Genomic DNA, 12,022 nt, shown 5'->3' on the forward strand with positions numbered 1-12,022 from the left:
GGAAAAGTGCAGGGGATAGTGTACTGATTCAGTGATTACCTCGAAAAAGAAGTCTAAACCTTTTTCGAATACGAACCGCGTACGAATAGGAAGAATTGAATACCGATATGAATATGAAATAGTCAAACGCCAGACGCACATATGTTGTGGGGATGCGGGACTCTCACGCATCCCCTGATATGCTGTTTTCCCGCACGGCTCGCGTGGCCTGGCGCCCGCGGCGGTCGGAGTGGTACAAGCGCGGTGCGAGAGATGGCGCGAGTGTCGCGCCGTGGTGGGGCTACTTGGGCGCCGGGAGACAAGGCGCTTGCTCTTTCCCGGCGGGTCGGCTAACAGCGAGGACGTCCCGCGCGCGCGCGCCGACCCATGCTTCTGCGAGACTGTCTCGCGTGGCCGCCTTCGAACGCGCCACCGTTGGCGTGACCGTACACGCGAACGACCAGGCGTTGGGATCCAGCATGGGGCGAACATATTCGCTCGTTTTCCGGTCGCGGTGAGCCGGACTTCTAGATTTGTCGCGCGCCCATCGGCATGTTTTGTGGATAGCAACTCGGCTAGCAGGCATTGATATATGAAAGGTGCAATAAATGCCCTTGTGATTGTTTGCACTACTGTGTTGTCGTTCCTTTGTCCCAAGAGCACGGAGGAGAACCCCACAATGTACAACAGGAATATTACGCCTGTACCAAATAGTGTGGAGCGCACAGGAAGAAGGAGTGAGTGTGAAATACAATATCACAAATTCTCATGAAAAAAGAAATGCACGAATAGCTTCTGAGTATCTTTGGAGCCAGACTTAAAACAAGCTTTCCGTAAATGAGGGAGTGATTTGTGTTTAGCTTACCAAACACATTAAATAAATGGTTCTTAAAAAAAGATCTCAAATGTGGGAAAGGAAGGAAGTCGAAGTACTAGTGTGCCAGAAACGCGTCTAAAAGGACCCGTTGCAGGGAAAAAGTTACTAGTGGCTGTGTAAAAGATAAAATTGCTACATGGCTAGAGTGCCCAAAACACAAGATGACACACTACCAAAAAAACTCACAGGGTGTGATACAGGCTTCAGCAGCGAAACTAAAAAAAAATTGCAGTACCGATTTTGTTTGTGGATTGCTTCGAAAACAGTTGTCGTAGTTCCACATAAAATAATGTGCAAATGTGTGTTTAGCAGATGAAAAACAGAAAGGAAACATTACCAATCGAGTTGCGCGAAATGTTTGGATAGTTTGCATTATATATATATATATATATATATATATATATATATATATATATATATATATATATATATATATATATATATATATATATATATAAGCCATCCAACAATAAGCCAATGACACCATAGCTGCATAGGCGCACTCACAAACATTTGCGGCGGATGTGGAACAGCCTTTCTGCCGCAGGCGTCACATCTACACGAATTTTTCGGGTTAAGGCAATGGGTCAGTAAACCAACACATGCTACCTGAAGGGATAACACCTGCCGGATTGGAAGCCGAGGGGCCCCGTTTTAGTGGGAAATTATTAAATGCCCCCGTACACGAAAATTCGGCTTCGTCGTGGACGGCGGCTTCACCGAGCAATGTTGTCGAAAATGGCCCACGGCTCTGACAGTACAAACGCGTCAAAAATGCCTGAGCTGACGTGTAATTTCTCAAGCAATTTCGCGTAGAAAAAGTAAATTGATGGCTTTGAAAAAAAATGTGGTACACTTTGGATCGGGGTGGAAGTGTATACCATACCTTCAAGGTACGAGACAAGCACGGTTCCGAGAGGCCATCGCGCCTTCGCGTTTTAGCTGACTGAAAGGCGTGCCTATTGCGTACTTCATTGGACATGTGACAGCGAAGCCGATGGGGAATAGGTGGCGCCACGTCATGACTGCACAAACTGAGTCTCTAAAATGACATTTCACCAAAGCAACTGCAATTCGAATTCCCGCACATAAGCAGCCTCATTCGTCTTCGTCGAAAGGACCTTCTACGTCCGCCGAAAATACCACGAGTGGTCGCCCTAGCTAGCAGTCGCAGGCTTAATGTTAATAGATGGGGAGGAGGTGGCGCCACGTCATGAGCGCACAAACTGAGTCTATAAAATGACATTTCACCAAAGCAACTGCAATTCTAATTCCCGCACATAGGCAGCCTCATTCGTCTTCGTCGAAAGGACCTTCTACGTCCTTCGAAAATACCACGAGTGGTCGCCCTAGCTAGCAGTCGCAGGCTTAATGTTAATAGATGGGAAGGAGGTGGCGCCACGTTATGAGCGCACAAACTGAGTCTATAAAATGACATTTCACCAAAGCAACTGCAATTCTAATTCCCGCACATAAGCAGCCTCATTCGTCTTCGTCGAAAGGACCTTCTACGTCCGCCGAAAATACCACGAGTGGTCGCCCTAGCTAGCAGTCGCAGGCTTAATGTTAATAGATGGGGAGGAGGTGGCGCCACGTCATGAGCGCACAAACTGAGTCGCTAAAATGACATTTCACCAAAGCGAGTGTAATTCGGATTCCCGCCCATAAGCAGCCTCATGCGTCTTCGCCGAAAGGACGTTGTACGTCCGTCGAAAATACCACGAGTGGTCGCCCTAGCTAGCAGTCTGAGGCTTGGTGTTCGTAGACAGGCACAAGTACACAAGAAACCGGATGGGAAAAGGGCGCCACGCTAGCTCAATTGATAAGAGCGTCGCGCACGTAAAGCGAAGACGTGGGTTTGTGCTTCACCTGCCCACGAGTAGCATTTTAATCCACTTTCATCTCCATTTTGTGATCATTTCCCCAATTCAATTAGAAGCGGTTGATAAATTCCCCTATGCTGTCCTAGGTGAGACTGTTTGTTGGCTTCTTATGATATGACTGTACTTGCAAAAAGCAATGGCCCAGTGATTCTAGCTAAATATCATCAATTTAAATAGCCGTAATTATTCACTTTAGAACGCGTGTTCTAATTGTGGAGTTGAAGCCGGCATCGTTCACGTACCATTTGTTCATCGAAATTACTAGGCTTATTCACAGGGTTAATATCTTCGAAAAAAATCAATCGCTTGTGTAGGTAACACTCCATTTCCGACAGCGCTGACTCACCTATTATGCATATCACCATGTTCTACGCTTCCCTATGCGGTGCTTCTACTGCAATACTAGTTATGTTCGTTGCTGTAGCGTAGCTATCTTCCACCAAATGCCTAATCAAGGTGAACTCACTGAAAAAGTCTACCTCCCCTTGTTCTCGCAGCCTCATGCACTGCTCAATAGAGTGGTTTGATTTATGCTCAATGTGCAAGAAGCATCTCTTTAGGCTAGAAAAATATTCTTTCGTAACTTTGTTTTTATCCATGTATCCGGACGTGGCTCATTATTTTGTTGGAGACAGGGAAGATCGAATTGCACTTTTTTTGCCACTACAGCGCACGTAAATGAGCGCGACATCATGTTTGAATGCACTGTCGCATGTTAGGTCCCTCTTGACGCAATACAAAGCCTTAATTATTACGGGGTTAAGCCTCTGGTTGACTTACAGTGCAATTCAATATTACATTGAATAAAGCATTGGCTAGACCTCAAAGTCTTGCCAATTTGAGCTTTTGGTTCATGTGAGTGTGATTTCCTTGCGGATAAAGAACTAACTACACTTCAAGTCTCAAGACCTTGCAGCTTGATCTTTTGGTTCACTTGAGACCAATTGAATCGTTCCTTGCGGTAAAGAAATGGCTAGACCTCAAGTCACAACATTTGCCAGCATGAGCTTTTGGTTTATTTGAGCGCAATTCAATCTTTCTTTATATATGAAAAACTGTCTACGCCTCAAGTCTCAGGACTATACAAGTTCAGCTGTCGGTTCATTAAAGTGAAATTCAGTCGTCTTTAGAGTGGTGAAAAGCTGGCTGGACCCGAGTAGAATGTTTCAAAATTCAGAAGCTGTCGGAAAATTCTAGCGAGGGCTTGAAAGCAGCCCCCCCCCTCCTCTCTGTGTGTGCTTTATGTTCTTCGTTTTATTGCATTCTCGCTTTTTCGTCATTTCCCTCTCACCAAGTCTCCATTCGTGGCAAGATTTTTACTGTTCTAGGAGTGTTTGTTGCTTATTATGACGATTTTATCATTAATTCTCGTAGTTTATATTATCAGTTCTTGTAGTATTACTAATTATTGTGCCCAATAATACGACTAGCATTTCTAGGGAACTCTACTCACTGTCCGGGGCACAACTCCCAATCTACACCACGAACCGCATTTGCGCCGACTTGGTAAACTGGGCAGTCCTTGGTCGAATGAGTAGCACATGGGGCTGCTGCGCTGCGGGAACAGGGTTCGGAACGAATCATTGCATTAAGTTGTGTATCGATATGCCGCTATTCAACGAACGTCTTTGATGGTGACGTTGGCCACTGAAGATACGGCACCAGGCACGTGGCACCTAATATGTAACGCTCTTCCATAAACCTTTTTTACTCCTCCTTAGAGCACTGAGTATGTGCAACTAATTTTGTACTGGTATTCAGTGAAGCTCTTTGATAGTAATTTGGGTCACTGCGCATGTGCTAGTGGGTGTATGACACTACACAATGAACCTCTTGGACGACAACTTGGGTAACTTGACATGTGCCACTGGGTGTATGGGCCGCTCTACAATGGCAGAAATGGTCCTCCAAATTTGTCTCACATTCTGCGGAAATAAATGCGCGCCATACGGAAGCTTTACGGCAGCCTCACTGGAAGGCGCCATGTGTGCAGCAAGAAACGCGGGAAAATAGTCCGGCTGCTTAGATGTTTCGGCGTTGGCCATCACTTCTGTCGCCACATTGCTTGACCGTTAATCGCATTGACGTCAACGTTGAGCGGCAGTCTGGTTCTGCCGGATTTACACATTTCAGGAAATGAACATTTAAACAGCTCACCGTATATTCTTTCACTTCTTTTGCAGCTTAAGAAAGGACACCATGACAGGCTCATGAGTTCAATCCAGGAGACACTGCGTGTGGTCGGGCTGGAAGACAAGGTGTACAACATGCCCAGCGAGCTCAGTGGCGGCATGAAGCGAAGGCTGAGCATAGCGATGACTCTTGTTTCTGATCCAGAGGTACGTTCGGCAACAATGTGTCGTTGCGCTGCTAAGCACGGGGCCGCTGGTTGTATTCCCGGCCGCGGTTATGTGGAGCCGAGATGATAAAACGTTCGTGTACTTAGATTTAGACACAATTTCAAGGACCCCAAGGTGGTCAAAAATGCTCACAATTCCCCCTATACGGAGAGCCTCATATTCATATCGTGGTATTAGTAGGTAAATTTTGGAGTATTAAAGACAGCTGAGGGACTATACTTTGTCTAATCACATTCACATGAAGCCAGCGAATTGTTGAGCCAAGGAAAACATAGGCAGTACAACAATTAACAAGTCCAACCAATCATTTATTTATTCATACTGCAACCATAAGATGGTTATCGCGGGTTATCGCTTATGATATATTGGACTTGTTAATGTTCTGTCTACATCTTAAATGTAGAAATTATAAGCCTGAAGGCTTACTGGAATGAGCCCCTTGTCAATTTAGAGTGCAATTCAAGCTTCTCGACTATATTCAAGCAATATAGTGGAGCTATATTGAAAGATCAGGCTTCTGTGGTGACAAATCGTCATCGCAGCTAGAACACTTTTAGAGCGCAGTTCTCAGGCGCTCGTTCCTGGGGCGAGTATCCTCTACGGGCCTGAGCAGTGGAGGAGAAGGGAAGTGGGAAGTGGAGGAGAAGGGTGCAACCGAACCATGAGGCGAAAAGCGGAGGAGGAGGGTATGGGGAAAGGCATGAGAAGAAAAGCGTAGTGCCGTGCAATAAAGGCTTTGCGGCGGCGATGGCCATGAGATGGCGCCAGAGTAGCGCGTGTGGTCTCTTAGCCGATGACGTCACCGACACCATTCTATGGAAACAAAGCCCTGCATGAGCGGAGGTCTTCCTGCGGCAGCCGCTGTAAATCTCGCCCACGCGCTGCCACTCGAGATTTACAGTATAGCGAGGCCGTCGCGCCACGCTTCGCTCCGTTTGCAATGTGCCGCACGAGAAAGATGGTCGGCACCAGCCATTATACTGTGAAACAAATGCACGTATAGAGTTGCTCTCAAATATGCATTAGGGAGTATGGTAATCGTCGGTGAACTCATTTTTTTGGGTGCGAAAAAGTGGCGAAAGCAGGAATGTTTTAGAATATGACGCCGTTTCTGCGATTCCAGCATGTTTTGGTAGGGCGGTGGCGTGGGGTGTTCCTCAGCTTGTATATTTTAGTGTGAGCGACTGAAAATGACGAGTAGCAGGGCAAACTTCGGTGGCAATTTTGTGCACAATAAGACACGTATTCGCTCTCAGAAAACGATCACACACTTCTAGACGAATGTTCTATCAATATAACCCTTCTGATTATTTTCCGTCAGTGTCTGTTCGGAGCACTTAAGAACTTAAGCAGAGCGATTGAGTACAGCTATCCAGCCAGGTCTGGTAGGTGTGGGACTACGTGAAACGGGATTTATTCCCAGGTGCTGATTCTCGACGAGCCAACCGCGGGCCTGGATCCGGAGACGAGGCGGATCGTGTGGGATACATTGCAGAACGTAGGCAAGAAGAAAACCCTTCTAATCTCTTCTCACGACATGGAGGAAGCTGACGCCATCGCAGACCAGATAATCATCATGGCTTCTGGTGTGGTTGTTTGCAGTGGATCGACGGCTTTTCTCAAAACAGCATGCGGTAAGCTTATGAAGCCACAGTTAATAGTACCAATATTTATTTAATGTTACCAGCTGTTTCATGGCAGCCCATCTATTCGTGTATAAGGTGCGCGCATGGAAACAGACTGCAGTTAAAGGAAAGTGCGACATACAGAACGGCAGACAAAGAAACGCCCACTGTCGGGAACATGGTTGTACCCTGTTTTTATGGGACACGGTCAAGATGTACAAAATAATTTTTGTAGGTGCCCAGACCAGCGTAACGATAGGCTTGGTATTTTTCCAGTGGCTTGTGGTAATCTAACGACCGCACATAAACGCACAGTAGTGTTCTTAACTGCTTCTGCCACACGTTTGGGAGTTCTTTATGTAGTACATTTCCCTAGGTTTGAGGCGGAGTTTCTTCTATTCAAGATATCGCTTTTTCCACACGAAGGAGCACCGAGAGCTACGGTATCATTTCTAATAATAGCGACCTGTGTGTCGCCCAGAACGTGAAAACGAGACCAACATTAAAGGGACATTTCAGAAATTCCTCTCAGTTAGCCTAAATTATCTCTTTTTTTGAAATATACTAAATTAGGGAGAAATATTTCTATACAACGGAAGGCGCACACTAGCCCGTCTTCGATTTCCTAGATGCGTGAATCAGGCGAACTAATGTTGTAACAGGTAAATGGCAGAGCGCAGGAACACCTAGTATGCCTACACTATCAGTCCTAGATGCAAAAGAAGTCGCCTGGCACAGCTGCGTATGATTCAGACAACGAGCGGTCGACGTGGTAAGGAATTTTGTATTCGTGCTTGCTTATATACTATGCCGCTATTGGCGCCGTGCGATCAAGCTTTGTGTACTGACAACAACGTTGGACCACCCTAGTAAGCCACCAATATCCTATCAACGGGAGAGTACAATTCATTCGACCACGTCTCCACATGAAACCTAATCGACGTTCTACTAACATTTATATTGCAAGTGTAAAGTTTATTTTGGAAATATCAAGCAGCCAATATATTACTGACGTTAATTCAACTTTAGAATTGGGGTCTTTATGTACATTACATAGTTTCATCGTATAGACACATGCGGTACGTCATTCCTGGTGCCTTCATTTTATGTTTTCTCGAAGATTTATTTAGGGTGCTCTATTGAGGTGGGGGAGGGATTACGTAAAGTTTTGTAGGTAAATTTCTTGCAACAAAGTCGTCAAGATTTCCCGAGATTTATTGCGTTTGAAATTCCATTCTCAGTGAAAGTGGTACTTAAATTTTGCAGATGTAAACGGTAGGGCCATAGGGCCAAATTCGACAGTGAAGGCTCACCGAAAAGTTCGAGATCATTGTTACTCCGAAACACAGTAGCCCGTGGCTATCTCGCGTGGCGCGACTGATCACGTGGCGTCTAATTCATGTAACAACATGACGAAAATAATTTTCTCAGACTCCACATAAATGGTCTCCCCCTCGCCACATAGGTTTTTTCAAAAGAGTTACGTTTTGGGCAAGTTGGTTGTGGATGGCTCTTATTAGACTTTTGCGTGCACAAAGACAGGACGTCGAACGAAGGGGCGCACAACATGCGCAAACTTCAACTGGCTTTTATTGTGATAGCGACATATATAAACGCTTCCACAATCAGAAAAAAAGCCGTATGCGAAGAAAACAAACAAAACCACGTGCAAAACTGCATAACCACATGTGCCGCCGACACCAAACGTTGTCACTGTCATACCTCCAGAAAGCTCACTTCCTTATGACCTAATGCTACAGACAGGGCACTAACACAACTCTGATCATGGTGAAGGAATTTCTCTGGCCTCAACTATCTCCCTAGTTAAGCGATGTGTGGGAAAAAAGAATATCGTGCATCTGTGAAAGATAGCGTAACAACCATTGCATGACTTGCAGTGTTCTGCCATGCGGCCTTCGATGCCTTGCTGTACATTGCCGCGATGTTCTGCTAGCCTCTCGTTTACGCATCGGCTGGTTTGACCGCTATAACACTTGCCGCACGACAAGGGAACCCGATGTACTACACCTTATTTGCATGCAACGAACTCGTTTTATTGCTTTATCATACATTTTGGTTTCTCATTCTTAATTGGGCAGCTTTTCGTGCAAAGTCTTTGAAGTTTTTGGGGAGCCGAGAACATGACTTTGACATCAGAGCGAGATACTATCTTCTATAGGTCATGTGAAATTTTATAGAGTTATGGAATGACAACCATTCTTTTTTATTTCCAGTTTTTTCTTCCAGTTTCCCGAAGCGAGTATTATGTTTCCACGTGTTCAGAATATTGGCTGAAACGGTCACGTTTGCATCCCATGTATACCTGTTGTCTTCCTACATCCTGCTGCGATTTAATTTTGCAGGTTTTGCTCATTTATTATGCTCACTGTGCCGGGTGCAATTTTCGCTAAGATGAGTGCACTGCGTCTCCTTGTCCTGAGCATGTGCACTAGTAGGCGCGCGATGTACCTGACCTTGTGCGGTAGTTTGCCCCACGGCGACTACTGCGAGCATTACATTGAATTCGTCCTTGATAGTAAATCTGATATGGCAACTCCAAGTATAACGCATTAGTGGGAACTCAAAAATTTACACTAGATATTCTGCGGACTTTTGCATGCAAATAGTGAGCATCCATTAAAGGTCACATAATCCAGCGGGTGTATCCTTGCAACTTTACGGCAAAAAGCTCTGGATGGGGCTTAGATCATTTATTATTCGTATTGGTATGGTTTAAGTAAATTTAAATATTGACAGACGTACTTGTTTCTTTCTCGTCTGAGCGCCTTTCACCGTCTAACAGCTAACCCTACTAACGCATGTGTGCAATGTTTAAAACATGTTGTATACACATCCATGGAACACAGATGGCTGGCTGGGACATGGTATAACGGGTGGGGAAATAATATTTGGTAGAAGATGCAACTGATTAGTAAAGGCTTCACGCCATTGCATATCCGGTAATTCTGTCGTCGATCAGGCGATGTTTCGCTTGGCAAGCTGGTAGTCGTAGTAGTAGCACAGGACATTTATTGAAAAAGCAAGAACGAGCGCTGAAGCTGCTCGTGCCTGTTCGCTCGCCGGTTGGCAGGCTCCTTAGTCCACAAGCCGTGCAGCAGCAACTGACTGCTGTTCCCAGCCTACCAGCCGCAGCTAATCGAGCGGATCTGAGCCGGTCGGCACTGTTTCCCATTGGTGGGGTTGAAGACCGGGAAGCTGGCTGCATGTGCACATACCCCAGCTGTGTGAGATAAGGAGGCGTACTCTTTACAGTGAGGAGCTCTATATGGGAATAGTGTGGGATGGATAGCATGGCATAGCTTAGGATGCGAGTAATTAGGTCATGGCTTTGAGTGTTTGCCAGGCAGCAGCATCTTCGCGAGTGAGTGTATTGTGCAGGGCTGGTACCGTATAGCGAGTTTAGGAATAGTGATATACGGGGTGAGTGTTGGTAAGTGGTTAAGGCTCTAGGAAAGCCTCAGCCAGAGTAGAGTCTCTTTGTACAGTGCGAGATCGGTGTGCACTAGGGGGGCGCTGCACAGTGCCACATTCGTGTGCGGTATGGTACAGGTGTGTGCCTGCTGATTGCCACGTAGAGAATGGTAGGCCATAATCCACAGGAGAGTGATTGTGGCGGGTGTTGGTTATAGTGAGTGAAATACGTGGCGAGCTTTGTAAGAAATATCGCTGACGTGGTTGCATCATGCTGCTCGGAAGTACGAGAAAATGATGTCGCAGTCCTATTGCGGCTGAGGCGCTCTAGGTAGCGCAATGGCAGCTTCCTCCGCTTCCGCAATGAAAGTATGTTGTACCATGGCTGCAGTAAATTATTTTTCCTCGCCGTATACCCCGCTCAGAGGCTGCGCAGAGAGTGGAAGAATGGAGACAGCATCCACGTTTAGGGCGCTAAGGTGGCCTTCGTGTTCGAGAGTCAAACCTCGTGTCCTAGCTTGTCTTCAATCAGCATGACAAATCGATTGCATGCTTCTGGGGATGGGTGGCATGTGAATTAAAAGGCTGAGGCGAGGTACAATCATGAGAAGGAATCGAGGAGTGTGTAGGGTACGTCGTAATATCTGAAAGCTGTGTCACCCGGTGGCTAGTCGATATAACCTTTACAGCTGACTACCAAGGTAATCATCTTTGCGTTCTGTGGCAGTGTTGCGAACTGTAAGTGCTTCTAGTCGTAACATAACCTTGAGGTTGGCCGTCCAAGCAGTTGCTCGTGGGCTGTTCTTCGGAAATTATCGAGGGCCTCGAATTGTACTCTCTTCAGTGGCAGATAAAAAGTGGGCCATTGGAGGCAACTGATAATGAGTGGCTGTATCAGTCGTAGGATGTCATTGTACTTACGACCATGCTTCCTGTTGGTGATGCGACAGACCACACGAAGAACATTTATGGTGGAGTGTGGCAGGCGTTGCTGAGCAAGGCCAGCTCCACTATCAGTTTCTATTTTCAATGCCATGAATACAGAGCTTGCCCACCCGAGGGATACATGTGGTGCTTGTGAGGAATGTAATAGCGGTCTGTATCAGGCTTGCTTTCCCTCACATTTTGCACGTTAGTAATAGGAGCTCGTGGAACGCCTTGAAATCGTCTGCGTTCCGTCTAGTTCTGTACCTTGTTGGCTGCATGTTGTACGTACTTTAAATCTGTATGTAGGGTGTCTTTAATGCCTCGTATGACACTAAGCAAGGAGGGGAGTGCCACCATGGCAGTGCTGAATTGCACTAATGAGAGCACTGCGTCTAGCGATGGGTCCGTGCTGTGTGCGAGGAGAGGTGGTGTCTGCAATTTGTCAATGCCGATAATGGTTGTATAGTTGGTGTCGCCTAATCTGGCGATAGTGATAGTGATTGTGTGGCTCCACAATTGATGTTGTTTAGGTTGGATATACTAGATGGGATGGACCAGCGGTTTTGTAAGTGCACGAGCATCATGTTGAATGCAACCGAATTACGCCTCATACAAGAAGGCACTGACGATCTGCTTGCGGCGCGAGTCGTTGCAGCTGAGCAGTATCACTCTTGCCTGCGGACTGATTACGTGATTAGCTTTGTCATGTGAACCCAGCTACTTGCTCTCTATAATGATATGGAGTGCAACATTGTCAATAGTTTCCTTAAGAAAAAGGAGGCGAGAATTGTTTTTCTACTATTCATTCTAACATGGTCGAGGACTTCCCACTTTAGTTGGAGTAGAACACCTTGTTTGGAAAGGTTTGGCTGGAAACCAAACATAGAGTCTTGGAAGAGATGCTGGTCCTCTAGGTGATGTTGGTCCTCTAGGCTTTCA

General features: G+C 46.1%; 1 protein-coding gene across 4 annotated transcripts in view; it reads left to right on the forward strand.

Annotated features, from left to right (window-relative positions):
* Nucleotides 1–12,022, forward strand: part of LOC139049592 (phospholipid-transporting ATPase ABCA3-like) — a 420,980-nt gene that overhangs the window by 233,678 nt on the left and 175,280 nt on the right. For all 4 annotated transcript variants that reach the window (XM_070525151.1, XM_070525150.1, XM_070525152.1 and 1 more), the window contains 2 exons: nt 4,923–5,078; nt 6,523–6,733. In XM_070525151.1, the coding sequence (XP_070381252.1) occupies nt 4,923–5,078; nt 6,523–6,733 (367 nt within the window). The remainder of the gene's footprint in view (nt 1–4,922; nt 5,079–6,522; nt 6,734–12,022) is intronic.

The sequence above is a fragment of the Dermacentor albipictus genome, chromosome 9, assembly GCF_038994185.2.
Source record: "Dermacentor albipictus isolate Rhodes 1998 colony chromosome 9, USDA_Dalb.pri_finalv2, whole genome shotgun sequence".
Lineage (NCBI taxonomy): Eukaryota > Metazoa > Arthropoda > Arachnida > Ixodida > Ixodidae > Dermacentor > Dermacentor albipictus.